General features: G+C 35.0%; 1 protein-coding gene across 6 annotated transcripts in view; it reads left to right on the plus strand.

Annotated features, from left to right (window-relative positions):
- DOCK11 (dedicator of cytokinesis 11) overlaps positions 1-13138 on the plus strand; it is a 178262-nt gene extending 165124 nt beyond the window's left edge. For 3 of the 6 annotated variants that reach the window (XM_023523307.1, XM_011380185.2, XM_023523309.1), the window contains exons 50-54: positions 4379-4589; positions 4962-5152; positions 5585-5685; positions 6966-7104; positions 10783-11251. In XM_023523307.1, coding sequence (XP_023379075.1) covers positions 4379-4589; positions 4962-5152; positions 5585-5685; positions 6966-7104; positions 10783-10905 — 765 coding nt within the window. In that variant the 3' untranslated portion in view covers positions 10906-11251. Of the gene's footprint in view, positions 1-4378; positions 4590-4961; positions 5153-5584; positions 5686-6965; positions 7105-10782 lie in introns of all 6 variants that reach the window. The other 3 variants (XM_011380184.2, XM_011380187.2, XM_011380186.2) reach the window with 3 other exon arrangements.
- The last annotated feature ends 2750 nt before the right edge of the window (positions 13139-15888 follow it).

Consider the following 15888-nt stretch of genomic DNA (forward strand, 5'->3'; position numbering starts at 1 on the left):
TTCATCATGATTCTCAGTTTCATACTTTATGATTAAAATCATCTTGGGACACATGTTTTTCTAAGGTACCCTTAGTTCAGTAGTTACATTTGCCACGACGTGGAGAGATGCCTTGGGCCTCGCTCTAAAGGTTATCTATTCCAGCAAGAGAGGCCTTTTCTTGGGAAATGCATAGTTCCCTATAGACAGAATTTCAGGAAAGCAAAATAAGAATACCTAACTGTTCTTAGTCACCACGGGAGTGCCCAAGATGAAAGCCGATATTTAAGGTAGAAAGGATCTATACAATTAGGATATGTAGGCCACAGCGATGTATACTAAGTGACTCTGATGTGCATAGTGCTATACAACGCACTTAACAGCTAGTAGGCAGCATTGCCAGAAAAGCCCATTCACTTTGGAGACTTCCCTACATTTCTTAGAGATGGTTTTATCTTGAACATATATACCGCAGACACTTAAAAATAGATTTGCTGGTAGATCCAGAATTCATTTATTTTTGGCAAAACCTCTCTACTTCTTTCCTTTTCAGTTTTACTATTTTGTGTTGTTTTACTGAATCAAGACAACAGAAGATTTTATCTCATTGTAGCAGATAGTCTAAGGCTGGTTGCCACACTACTGATACTATAAATGGAAAGTTAATGGAAAGCCAGGCTTTGCTGAAGAACATACAGTTTTCTACTTTATTCTGCCTCTGAAAACCTGGCCAACATGTGCTAGTGACAAACTACCATCAGGCGGCTGGACTCCTGACATAATTTGTATGCACAATATTTTAGTCATTCCCCATAGGCAACAGACATAATAAGTAGTTGCTACTTTTAACATCCTTGTTTTATTCTTAATGTGTGAAAGTAAAATTAAAAACACTCTTTACCTTGCCAAATAACAAAATCTGCTTAAGAATACCAACAATGTAAAGAGCAATTTGGTAATATATTCCAATATTTTAAACTGTATGTGTTCTTGAACCAAACAGTTTCACATTTAAGACTTAATCTTGTAGCTGTACACACATAATAGATGTATGTTTAAAGGTACTTATTGCTGCAGAGTTTATATAGAAAAAACCTGAAAGAAATCTAGCTTTGCATGTGGCTGAAGAAGTGGTGGTGTTACCCATATTATAATCGATATAGTAACCTAGATGTTAAAAAATTGAGGTAGGTTAATATTAATAATTATAAATCTACCAAGATATATTATTAAGGGGAAAAGATGAGTTGTGAGTAGTATGGGTAGGATGATCACGCTTGTGTAAAAACTGATATTCACATACTCACTTGTATATGCTTAGGAAATTTATGGAATAAGACATACAAAATTGTTAACCATGGTTACCTAAGGAGAGGGACTAGAGTCTTACATGGGAAGAAAGAAATCTCTTAACTTTTCATATATATCCTTGTGTACTCTTTGAATGACTTACCATATACATATTTTACTTTTATAAAGTTAAAACCAAGCTTGACCTTTTTTTTTCCTTTTTTAATTTCCCTTGTATGTTTTCTTAGCCAGATAATTACCTCACCTATCTCCTGAGTGTTCACTGGAGAAATCTAGCTTTTTAATAGGAGAGAAAAGAGGGTTAAGGTTTCTGGAGATAGGCTTTTAGGTTTTTATGTTTGAGCAAGTAAAATGGATTTGGAGAAGTTAGAAGATGCTAAGAAACTTTCTATCCCCTGTCTGTCCTCTTGTATATAAGGAGAAACAGAAAGGTTATAGGAACTGTCTTTTAAGAGGTTTTCGTTGTTTTTGTTTGTTTCATTTTTTGTTTCCTAATCTAAACACAAAAATGCCTGACTATGATAACCAAGGCACAAGTCAACTTTCGTTCACTTAAACACTAAAAGAGGATCCTGGGCATCATCGGGAGTTAATGGAGAGAGTGTTGGAGGGGAGGGTGTTAGAGCCCACAGATTGGAACGCCAACAGGGACAGTTCTAGGGTTTGCCTTTGGCAGCATAGGTTCTTAAGATGGAATTTAGGCTCTTCATATGAAATGAGGTCCCCTTCCTCAATAGGATAGGATTAATGCAGTCAAAAGAATCCACTCTTATGGTGTCACACACTGCTTTGTGGATGTACAAATTGGTAAGCTTTTCTGTAGGTTAATTGGATAATATATATCAAAACCCTTAGAACCATGTAAATATTTTAACCAAACAACTTCTTTTGTAATAATTTATCTTAAGGAATGAGTCAGGAAAAAAGATACATACAATTTTTAATGCAGTGTTCATCACAGCATTATTTGCAAGAGCAAAAAGTTAGAAACCAACCCAAGAGTCTGGTAATGTGGTGCTGGTCCAATAAGTCATGCTTATCCACATAGCCATTAGAAGTCGTGTTGATGACTGCAGTATAGAACTATAATAATTATGTTTTATTGTGGTAAAATACACTTAACATTAAATTTACTATGCTAGCCACTTTTAAGTGTACAGCTCAGTGATATTAACTTCATTCATATTGTTGTACAACAATCACCACTGTCCATCTTCAGAACTCTTTTTATCTTATAAAATTATTATTTTTTAAATTTATTATTATTTATGCCTATAGCACCTGGTCTTCCTGGGCGGTCTCCCATCCAAGTACTAGCAGGCTTGACCCTGCTTAGCTTCCAAGATCAGACATTAGACTTTTTCAGGGTGGCATGGCCATAGACCATAGACCGTGGCTCCACTGGGGCACAAACCCAGGACTTTTGCATGTAAAACAGACATGCTAACCGCTACACTATGGAACCACATCCATATCTTGTAAAATTAAAGCTTTATACCCTCAGCCCCTGGCAACCATCGTTCGACTTTGTCTCTATGATTTTGACTTCTCTAAATACCTTGTATAAGTGGAATTGTATAGTATTTGTCTATTTGTGGCAAGTTTATTTCACTTAGCATAATGTCTTCAAGGTTTATTCATGTTATAGCATATTGCAGATTATTCTTTTTTAGGGCTGACTAATATTCTGTTGTAAGTTTTTACTGATGCAGGGCAAATTTCCGCAAGTAACGGGATACCAAGCCCTGTACCGAGAGAAGACAAGGGTCCTTTGGTGGAGAGTGTAGAAAGAATTCAACACATGTGCCAAAGTTAGAGTCAAAAGGAAAGTTTATTAGAAAAGGGATAACACTCCACAGAGTGTTGTCTCCTCTCAGAGACAGAGAGTCAGAGGGACAGTGCAAGAGATAGAGAGACGAGGACAGTGAGAGAGACAGAGTAAAGGCACTGAGATGGGACCCTGAGCATTCAGAGAATTCAGTTTATATGTCATTCTTTAGTTCCCATTTCCTTTGATATGGACATACTGTGAGGAAGGGGAAGAGTATGTAGCGTGAAAAGATAAGAATGCGTAGAGTGAAAGTCCTGCTAGCGGTTCCTAGCCTTTAATTCATAGGTTCCCCATGGTTTTAGCCATAGGGAATGAGTCTTGGTTCTTGTTTCCCCTTCACAGATGTGGAGAATGGGTTGTTAGCAATCCCAGCAGATATCTTCCCTTGTTCTGAAGGTGTCCTCCTGGCCTGACTGCAGGGCTGATCAGCATGTTGCAGTCTCTGATTGTGGCTTGATTAACATTTTAATTCTCTTGCCTCCTCCCTACATTATTAATACCACATTTTGCTTATTCATCCATTAGTGGACACTTGGGTTGCTTCCAGGTTTTCACTATTCTGAAGTGTGCTTTTCTAGGAACATGTGCATTGCTGCCTGATGTGGGGCTGAGGGGTTGAGTGTGGTGGGTGGCTGCCATTGTGCCAAGAGCTAAAACTTTTCAAAATTGAAATTAACCGCAATTTTCTGTCTAAGCCTTCCCCTGGAAATTCTAAGCCTTCAATAGACTCTATAGTTCCCAAATAGTTACATCAGACAGATTCTGCCAGTATAAGTGTTGTCTAGATAGGAAGATAGATTTCTGGTGCTCTGCCATCTTCTTGGAATCCGCTCTGTAATAAATGTTTATTGAGGTGGAATTCAAATGTACAATTAACCACTTTAATGTACTTTTAAGGATTCAGATTATAAAACAATGTTCAGTATTATCTCAGTTTTGTAAATACATGTGCATAGAAAACATTGGAAGGAAATATATGAAAATGTGAATAACGGTCACTGCTGAGTGGTAGGATTACAGTTTTTATTTTCTTCCTACATTTCTGAAATCTTCAAATAGGTTTCTGTAATTTCTTTATAATCAGAAGGAAATAATCTTTAAAAAAAGAACGAAGACCTTCTCCAGGTGTCTATTCAGTTGGGAGCACAATCATAACGGCAATGTTCCTCAGTCGATCTCAAAGGAGTTAGTAACTTATCTGTATGTACCTCTTTTTCCCTTCTTTTGAATGAAATACAAAATTTTCCTATTTTATAGGTAAATGCCAAAGAGCTTGATCCAAAATACGCTCATATCCAAGTTACTTATGTGAAGCCCTACTTCGATGACAAAGAACTCACAGAAAGAAAGACCGAGTTTGAAAGAAACCATAATATCAACAAGTTTGTTTTTGAGGCTCCTTATACATTATCAGGCAAAAAGCAAGGCTGTATAGAAGAACAGTGCAAACGACGTACAGTCTTGACTAGTAAGTAGGACTTTGCATGATAACTTCTTGTTTGACTTGGTCCTTTTTGGTAAACACAAGTAGCAGCTGGCCAGCCGGAAAATGTAACTGAAGTTTTAATCATTCATTGTTCTGCTGTTCAGTCACTAGCTTGCACAAACATGGCTATGTTATAAACCATAGTCTTCCTGTCTGTAATTTGTGATTGCTCTGAGGCGTCTCATAAAGAGAATTTCTCCCTCAACCCTGAAGTAAGAAGGTACTATATGGTACCCTAAGCTATTGTCTAGAGAAAGCATGGGGGAAAATTAAGCAGAGTGGATTTTTTCGTTAATTTGGCTGTTTGAACAAATGATTTTTTAAGATAGTAAATCAATCTTAACATTTTAATAGCTTCAAACTCATTTCCGTATGTGAAGAAGAGGATCCCTATAAACTATGAACAGCAGATTAATTTAAAGCCAATTGATGTTGCTACGGATGAAATAAAAGATAAAACTGCAGAGCTGCAAAAGCTTTGCTCTTCTGCTGATGTGGACATGATCCAGCTTCAACTTAAATTGCAGGGCTGTGTTTCAGTGCAGGTATGTTGGTTGCCAAACATGTATTAAATACTTCTTGATGTTCCACTTGCTTTCCTAAGGGCACAGAGCAAGCGTTAATTATAATTGTGTGTTATACTCTTATTGAGTACAAAAACCTGTGCAGTATATTTTTTTATTAACTGTAAGAAATTATGTTCAATTCCTATAAATTTTGTGTTATGTCAGAGGAATTTACCATAAATCCTACTTACTGTAGCCAAGCTCAATATTTACATATCAGAAATCATTAATTAACTTATTAGAATATCATCTTTGCAGATTATTTGCTCTAGTTAATCATTTTTCAAATAAACTTACAGTAAGAGTAGTAACTGTTTCTCAGATACAGATTTTTAATTTTTTAAAAGAGAAATGCAAAAATTACTTTCTGATTACATTCTGATAACTCATTTTTCTCCTTTTGTAATTCAGGTAAATGCTGGTCCATTAGCATATGCAAGGGCTTTCTTAAATGACAGTCAAGCCAGCAAGTATCCACCTAAGAAAGTCAGTGAGTTGAAAGACATGTTTAGGTAAGTAAGTGCTTTGCAGTTTTCAGATCAGATCTCTATTCTTTGACTACATTTTTTTCTTAAAAGAAACCAGAATATTCACCAAATAATACCCTTCCAAAAAAGAACATTCTTTGTTCTCTGTTACAATATATAAGTGACCTCGTAATGGTACTTTAGTGAGGAAACCCGGGCTCTCTTTCTTGCTGCAGGGCATTAACAATGTCCTAGTGATCCAAGAGATTAAATATATCAATTTACTTGATTGCTTTGGATGTTGTGACACAAACAGAAGCCTGATTCATTACATGATTTCCTCCTTTGCCCAGATGACTCATGTTACAGCATTTTCAGACCATTTAGGGTAGGAATAAAGGTGGAACTGGAAGGGTTGGAGAGGCTTGCTCCTGTCCTTTGTCCTTAGTTCCACTTGGATTCTGCCAGTCTAGGGCATGTAATGGCTTGTCTTAACTAAGCATCCCGGTAACCTAAGGCATGTCTGAATGGTCTTCCATTTGAAAAAAAAAATCTGCTTAGTATATAAACAGAGTTTACATTCAGAGTAAGGGAGACAGTTGAATAAAATTGACTAAAGAGAAAGATCTTAAGTGATCCACTCATTTGCTCCCAATTTATTTCATTTACTTTTCCTATGTGTTATTAGCTGTTGCAGATTGCAGAATAACCGATAGTCATTCATTCACCAATATTTATTAGTGCCTAACATGTACAAAAAGATTCTACTAGTTGTTAAGATGAGGATACAAGACAAATGGGCCATGAGGTACTTTGTCTCCTAAGACCTATACTCTAATTATGGACATTAAACATAAACACAGTAAATAATGGAAAAATACTTTTATGAGAAATCATCAACTCTCTGTCCCCACTCTTAACCAGCCCAGGGCAGATACTTCATACCCACAGCACCAGCACTGTACTGGGTACATAGCAAGCCCCAAATAATTTATTTTGAATTAATGACTCATTATCTACAGATGCAAATTAACATTAGCACAAATTTAGGTGATATAATATCAGGCAAATGACTGAGCATGTAGGCTTCCTAGAGGGTGTATGTTTTGAATCAGGTTTTGAAGGAAGTAAGAAACCTGAGAGAAAAGAAAGAAAAGAACGGAAAAGGTATTGCAGACTTAGGAAGTGGCATTAGCAAAGGCACAGTGTGAAAATATAAAATTTTAATCTTCCTTCTAGGCAAGCCACGTGAATATCAAATTGCATGTCAGTGAGACTCTCCAAAAGTAAATAACAAAACCTTTATCTTCACTCTTCATCCACAGGAAATTCATACAGGCATGCAGCATTGCACTTGAACTAAATGAGCGGCTAATTAAAGAGGATCAAATTGAGTACCATGAAGGTCTAAAGTCAAATTTCAGAGAAATGGTGAAAGAATTGTCTGACATTATCCATGAGCAGGCAAGTATTAGGGTGGTTGAAAATGAAAACCCAATCTGGGGTTTTTAAAGTTTCACTTAGCAAAATCTATTAGCTCGAAGTACATTACCTTACCTTGAAATTACTCAGTCTGTATTTTAAAATTTGCTTATATTATTATTAATTATTTAAATGACATAATGCAAATCGAATTTGAAGCAATTATCTAGGGCAATTGCTAAAGCAATTATCAATAACAAATCATATTGTTCTTTGTGCCACAGTGCCATTAGAAGCAACTAGTTGCACAAGTCTGAGTTGATCTGTGAACATGGATGAGTCTCTCAAGAAGGGTCCTAAAGAAGTGAAATGACTGGCTCAATAGTCACATTCCTAAATGAATACCCCTATTTTGTCTGTAAGAAACTAGAAACTGTCATTTAAGTGAGATACCAAGTGATGTCTAAAATTTGGGAATTGTCTTACTACCCACATAGCCTGAAAAACTTCCCATTTTCATAAAAGATCTTACATTTTTATCTGTAACTGAGTATTAATAACAATTACAGCTAACTTAGTAAAGCACAACCTGGAAAATGTAAAAGTGAAGACCCATTCACCACTTAAAGCCAAATTATATCATTATTAAGTAATTGATGCCTTTATATACCTACTTACCTTAAAACTAGAGGACTCCTGGATTATCCTGGTAAACATCATTCCTATCTTGGTGGTCCTGAAATTTGTGTTTACAACCACTCTGTTCATAGATTGTCACTTAAGCATTTTAATATCTTAAACACATTTGTAAAAGGTGCAGCATGATGGTCTGGTTCCTCAGTGACTGAGCCTCTTAAGCTTATTATAAAGTCTCCTTCATTTCCTTACTCAGGGAAACATCCAATGATATAAATATTTGCTTCAGAAACTCTTCAAACTCTACTCTGAATTTTTAAAAAATTAAGACGCCTTAAAAGAAATAAGGATAACTACAACCCTTTAGAGAACACATTCTTAAAGCTAGCCCCAGAAGTGAGAGCCTCATCTGTCCTGCTATCTGTATTTCAGTGATTGCTTGAAGGCACTCACTTATGTGAGACTGTCACACAAGGCTGACAGTGGTTATCATCCAAAGAATGTAGTGGAATGATGGGGAAAAGAAGCAAAGAGTTTTTCTAGGAAAACAAGAACTAGTTGACTTTAAATCAAGCTCTACCTCTGTGAACTTATTTTGTCTGCTTTTTCTAAGAAAGAGCTATGGGAAATTTAGTTACAGTTAGCCCAAGGAATTAGCTCAAGGCTGTATTAAGTGATAAGGCATCCAGTTTTCCAACCATTTTCATCTTCTCAGCATGAAGAATCCAGTCAGCCAAACTTTCATCGTCCCATCTGTTCAATGACCAGTTGCCCCAGCCTCCTACTTGCCCATTTTCTATGGCTATGAATCTTGTTGGCCTGAGGAGTCTTTACTTCTATTAGCCCACTTAGGAGTGAGTGCAAACTGTCCAAAGGCATCTTTTTGATGCTCAGTTTTCAGAAGCCCTTTTTTTATCTCCTTCTCAAAGCCGCCAAGTAATCAAAACTAAGAAGGTGGGGAACTATTCCATTTTGCCAATTATCTATCTCAAGCTTAGCCCATGAGTACAGTGGGGATATACCTTTCTTTACCATCACTGTTATGAGGTATACATTTATCAAATAGATGGCATAATTCGTTCCTAGAAGCTGTCAAGTTTATGGGTTTCTATTTTTCATAATCCTTGGGGGGGGGCAGCAAAAGCTCCTCCACAAAAGATATAAAATAATTGCACATTGTTTTAAGCAAATGTGTACTATATTACAATTATTTAATTTGCATGCAGCTGCATGACCTAGCCTAGCTGCATGAACTCTAAATCATTCAAGTTGAAGACAAATTATTCAATATGCTGCTATTACTGCGATCAAGATATTTAGAGCAGTCATATTTATAAAGTTCTTTTTTTCTCCCTTGAAGCATAGATTTTACAAATCTGCTCACGTATGTCCCACCTTTGTCTCTCATTTAATTCCCATAAATCATGGCTATTTTATTTAGTTGTAGAGACCAATATTTTAGACCATTGATTTTATGGTCTAAATAGCTATATATATCTATATATATATATAGCTATTTAGACCAAGAAAAATGTTAGGTTCCGTTGTTTATATTTATGCAAACTCTCTTGTATAATGAATGCATCAATTTCAGATGTGCTTTACTTTGGGCAAATGTTGACTTCATAGTGAACTTTTTTTAAATTAATTTATTTATGGTGACATTGGTTAACAAAATCGAATAAGTTTCAGCTGTACACTTTAACAGTAAGGCATATATATACATAGTGAATTTTTGTAATCAATATTTCCTTTTAGATTCTCATATAAAAGAGAACCCTTTTGTAGTCATACACATTGTGACATATTATTTCCCAAAGGAAAATATAATACAAAATAAAATAAACTGTAACTGTGTATTGAAATATGAATTTTTCTGTTGAGCTTTAGAAATGATTACATAACAAAAATGGCCTGGATATTTCTTTTCAGTGTAATCTGTTATAGTATACCAAAATATACAGTCCTTTTTAAAACTTATTCAAGCTTTTGACTTTTTAAAAGGGATTTGTATTTTCTTAAAACAATTACAGATTTCTTAATTAGATAGGGTTGGTGATAGCCATTATAGTGTCTATCCGGTATGTTTTATTTTCTTCACAATGAGTTACCCTATTCACTTGTCACATCTGACAGGCATGGATAATCAATTAGTCATCTCTTAAACCTCTACTATGCTTTCAGATATGGGCATGAGTGATGATTGTCGGAAGAGAAAATTTCTCTCATTATGGACTCTATATAAAAGTCATGATTTGTAGGAACATAAATGATATGACACATTACTGCCACCATAGACAAATTTGCAGGCTTCATACTGAAGTTTCAGAGCTAACTTGAGAACCAAGTATTGAAAGCTTGAGACCTCAGTTGGAACTATGTACTGAAGAGGTTGGATATGATGTGTATGGTATTTTTTTTTCCCGTCTAATCCAAACATACAATCTCTTGCTTTTGATCACACAAAATGGATAATTAAAAAATATCTATACTGATATGAATACATCTGTTTTATATACGGGATATAAAATGTATTTTTATGAACTTCTTCATTTACATAAGAATTTTCTGTATGAATTAGCTTATGTAATTATAGTGCATCTTTAAATATATGCTCTTATGACTTTTCATTTACTATTATTTCCCACGTCCCCAGGGAAGGTGCATGAGTATCTGCATGTTTGAAAAGCCCCACTGGAGATCCTGAGAACCACTTTGTTAGAAGATGGTCCATAAACTTGTATCAAAGAGGCCACTATTTAGAGCTCTTCTTATGACCATATGTTAAAAAATATTTTGAAGATTGTATTACCGCTCATTTTTATTGAATTTTGCATTTTGCAATCTTTTGTTTTTCTTAACAAATAACCAGATCTTTTCTGCTTTTTTGCTATGCTGCCTTTGTAATACAGCTTTGAAGACTTGAGTCGGTAATGTTATTCTTTCCTCTTTATGCTTTATGTCATTTGTAAATAGCTAAGTGTCAGTGATAAATTGAAATATGCCTATAATTTCATATACATATACGTTTTTGGCAGTGGCTATTTTGCTTCGTGATAAACATGCAGATTTCTTTTGTTTTAGATATTGCAAGAAGACACAATGCATTCTCCGTGGATGAGCAACACATTACATGTATTTTGTGCAATTAGTGGTACATCAAGTGACAGAGGCTATGGTTCCCCAAGATACGCTGCTGAAATATGAGGACGTGCAGATGTAAAGTGAACGAGATTAACCTTTCTCGGGAATATTTGGAGCTGTGCAAATGTTAAAATTTAAGGATTTGATAAACATGGAGTATTTTCTTCTGACACCAAAATGTTCATGCTTTCAAACAGGGTGCTTACTTATTTGTAAATATTTAAGCAAATTGGAAGTGCCTGGAAAATTGCACCACTGTGTTTGGTTTGTACTTTTTTAGGTAAATCTATATACTTGGAATTAGAGCTCAAAAAGCATGAATTCTAATTGCTTAATTATTGCTTACAATAATAATGGTACTATGTAAAATTGTATAATGGAACACAATAAAAGGTAAAACTTATTTGTATTTAGAAGTGAAGGAAATAATACTTTGAACTTAGCATTTTTCTTGACAGAAAGCTCAATTCATTATCATACTAATCCTTGGAGGAAAAAAATGATCAAATTTCCATAAAACATGGGTATTTCAGATTGGGAAGATATTTTGAAATCTTGCCTAGTATTCAAATCTGGGCCAAAGGAAACGAAAGCATTATTTAAAAAGGAAAATTTCTAAAAGTACATATATAAAAATACCAAACTTCCAGTTTTGATCTGATGATGCCAGGTAATTGAGTTGATCTCCTCCAATATACAAGACAAGGGATTGACATGTGGCGTGAGTTTCCCTAGCAAGCAACATTTGTGGCCAGAGCTTCATCATCCGACTCTATCCATAAAGTAAACAAAGCATTTCTGAGGATTTGTAGTCATTACATACTATGCAGCTTGAAAGTTTTACCAACAGGCCTTGAGGTAGGCATTTGTAGAGATTACTGTCTTCAGTTCAGTTTAACAAGTATTTTGATAGAACTTAATAGTTGCAGCATTTCTTGGGTCAGTATACATAACCATCAGAGACTCCGCAACTGCTCGTCAGGGATTACATTTCTAACAATGAAGAAATCTCAGACTACCTTAATAATTCATGAGAAACCAAGATGTGAAGAACTATTTTAACTTGAAGTATCTATATAATTTTGGTTGCCTTTCATGTTAACTTTAAGTTTTAGACTTATTTCTCTTATGTAGGTTAGCCTATTAAAAAAAAAAGACACTGAAATATAAATGGATTTTATGGAGCCTTGGCTTTTTAACTACTTTGTGATCAAGTAAATCTTAGAGATTATGCTCCTCGCTTGGTGATTTTTTTTCTTTACATGTCATTTTTAAGCTTTCAAGGGAGCATGAAACCATTTATTGAAGGTTAATTTTATATTTCAATAGGGGATACAGAAATTTCAGAGGCAGTTTGTAATTCCTTAATGTCTTAGAGTAACCTGTAGAGTTAGTTTCACCTTTAAAGTGAATATATTTAGTATGGATGTATAAAGGGCTGTCACCTAGAGTGAGTGCTGCCATCTGAAAATGAGGCATCTTGGGGAAAGCCCAGTGCTCTTTTGTCAGTAATTAGACCCTATCACATCCCAAGCACGGTGTTGTGCACTGTGGGTAATTTTTAAGTATAATAAATGGCCCTTGCCTTAAAGAACTTGCAATCTACTTGGGGAGGCAAGATATACACAAAATGAAATAATATAAGAATTAACAATATAAGAGAAGAAAAGTTGTATATGAGCATTGCCAAATGAATGACATTATCCATAACTTACCACATTCAAGGAATGAGAGGTTACTGTAAATTTTAATGTTCAGGGATGGTTTCATGGACAAAAGTGAGCCTTGAACAGGCTTTCTAAATGAGAGGGTGTACTGGACAGGTGTAACATCATGAGCCAAGATGCAAAAAGAATTAGCAGAAGTTCAGAAGGTAACGAGACCAATTTTGTTCAAGGGAGTGGTAGATGATAAATCTAGAAAGAAAATGTGGACCTAGATCTTGGAAGGCCTTAAATGCCAGGCTAGTAGTGTTTAGACTTTACCCAGTAAGCATGGGGGGAGCAAGTCAAGGTTTTTAAAGAGATTACTTGATCAAATGTTACTTTTAGAGATTTAATCCTTTATATTGCTGCCAGATGTATTTAGGCTGAGAGAGATGAAAATATGGAAACCCATTAGACAGTTACTGCATGCAGTATTTCAGTTATGAGTCCACAGACCCCTAGATATGAACAAGAAAGGACAAGAGATACGTGATTTGAACATTGAACTGGGAATAAAAGTGTGGTATCAAATGAAAACATAAGACTGAGAATTACCAATGCTAAATAAAATATAGCTTAATGAAAACAAATATTATGTGGAAAGACTGGACATGACTTATTGATGGTTAAGGAGAAAAGAGGAAAAGTTAAAAATTTGTATCCTACAGCCAATGAGTTCTCCAGGTCACGGCACAATTTCACTGTATTTCTTTCGCCAACTTTTAGAGTAACGGCAGAAAGCTATAGAGAACAAGGCGGGCTAGACTAGGGAAGGCCGGTTAAATGTGTTTTGAAACAATGTATACATTAGGTATTATATAGTTTAATGATTTCATGAAGTGATTTGGCCTCTACAAATTAGTTAACATCAGAGAATACATTTCTACTATACTGATTATGTCACAGTTCCCCTGGAGGCTATTGTTTTGATAGTCTTTGAACAAATTGTAAAATGTGAATAACTCACTATTGATAGTCTTAGTTTATCACTATAGTGATAACCCATAGAGAAAATAATTCCATGCAAATGTTCCTGGTAACCTGTTGGACCAATGACATCGTGCCTATAGATGGGATTGTTATTGTTACCAATATTTATGTGACTTGATTGCCTATATAAACATCTTTTTAAAGATGAAATAGAAAGCAATAATGGTAGCAACAGCCTTGGAACCTTGACCAACATATCATAGAATGAGAGATGTCTCACTGTTTAATTTATTAATAGACTTACTAGGTCCTCATAATAAAAAACAAGCTTTTTATCATAAATACTAGTTTGCTCAGGTTCTTTGTCTCAGATAAAACCAGTATTGGAATAATAGAAATTTCCAAACTTTAAGATATTAATAATCATATATATTTCAGGCTTGTGATTCACAAAACCATGGGCTATCTTCAGTCTCAGTCTTGTTCTAACAGTACACGACTTCAGCTATCAAAACACGAAGGAATAGAATAGCAGTTGGTTGCAGATGGGATATGGGTTTGTGTAACAAGGCTATTCCCCTATCCTGGGAGTTGGCTCATAAGAGTGCCATTTATCTGGTTCCAATTATGATAAATACTTTTTTTTCCCTAGTCCCTAACCACATAATGGTCACTCTCTAAGAAAAGTGTACATGTGTTTATCCAACTTCTAATTGAAATTCTGACTAAATTCTTCAAAGATTTTGCCTCAGTATATAGCATTTTAAAACTTTCTCCAACATGCTTTTTTCTCTTCTGTTTTCCATTTTTATTGAGATATAATTCACAAAGCATAAAATTCACCCATTTAAAAGGCAGAATTCAGTGGTTTTTAGTATATTCATAGAGCTGTACAGCCATTACCATAATTTTAGAACATTTTTAGCACCCCCCCCAAGTAACCCCACACATAATAGCAGTCACTTGACATTGCCCACCAACCATCCCCAGCCCCTGATAGCCATTAATCTGTCTTTCTGTATCTGTGGATTTGCCTATTCTGGACATTTCATGTAAATGGAATCACAATTTATGGCCTTTTGTGACTGGCTTCTTTCATTTAGCATAATGTTTTCAAGGTTCATCTGTGTTGTAGCATGTATCAGTACTTCATTCTGTTGTACAGGAATAATATTCCTTTGTATGAATATACCACATTTTATGCATTTTTCAGTTTGATGCACATTTGGGTTATTTCCACTTTCTGGCTATCAGTAATGTTGCTATGAACGCTCGTGTACAAGTTTTTGTGTAGACGTGTTTTTAGTTCTCTTAGGCATATACCTAGGAGTAGAATTACTGGGTCATGTGGTAACTATGTTTAATTTGTCCTTTTGTAGAACTGCCTGACTATTTTCCACAGCAGCTGCACCACTTTACTTTCCCAGCAGTAGTATGTAATGATTCCAATTTCTCATTCTCCATAACACTTGTTATTATATGCCGCTTTGATTATTACCGTCCTAGTGGGTACGAAGTAGTATCTCACTGTGATTTTCATTTGCATCTTCCTGATGGCTAATGATGTTGAGCATTCTTTCATGTGCTTATTGGCCATTTTTATATCTTCTTTGAAGATATTCTTTACCCATTTTTTAAAAAATTTGGGTTGTCTTTTTTGTTGAGTTGCAAGAGTTCTTTATGTGTCCTAGATGCAAATCCCTTATCAGATATATGATTTCCATATATTTCTATTTTGATGAAGTCCAACTTATTTATGCTTTATTTTGTCACTTGTATTGTTTTGATGTTGTGTCTAGTAAGACACTGCCTAATCCAAGGTCATGGAGATTTACACCTACATTTTTTTCAAGTTTTATAGTTTTAACTCAAGTCTTTGATTTATTTCGAGCTAATTTTTGTATAGTGTGAGATAAGAGTTCAAAAATCTTTCTTTTCCATGTGAATGTTCAGTTGTCTTTGCAACAGTCATTGAAAAGACTATTTTGTTCCATTGAATCGTCTTGGCACACTTACAAAAATCAATGTATAGGTTTATTCTGGGCTCTCAGTCTATTCCATTGATCTATATGTCTGTTCTTGTGCCAGTACCACATAGTCTTGATTACTGTAGCTTTGTAGTAAGTTTTTAAATTAGGAAGTGTGAGTCCTCGAACTTTGTTCTTTTTCAAGATTATTTTGAATATTCTGAGTTCCTTGCATTTCCATATGAATTTTAGACTTGGCTTGTCAATTTCTGCAGGAGAAAATGGTACCTGGGATTTTGGTAGGATTTGCTATGAGTAATTCAATTTGAGGAGTATTGCCGTTTTTAAAAAAAATTAAGTGTTCCAATCCACGAATGCAGATTTTAAAAATTTATTTAGATTTTTAACTTTTTTCAACAATGTTTTGTAGTTTTCAGTGTACA

The sequence above is a fragment of the Pteropus vampyrus genome, unplaced genomic scaffold (assembly GCF_000151845.1).
Source record: "Pteropus vampyrus isolate Shadow unplaced genomic scaffold, Pvam_2.0 Scaffold390, whole genome shotgun sequence".
NCBI classification, from domain to species: domain Eukaryota; kingdom Metazoa; phylum Chordata; class Mammalia; order Chiroptera; family Pteropodidae; genus Pteropus; species Pteropus vampyrus.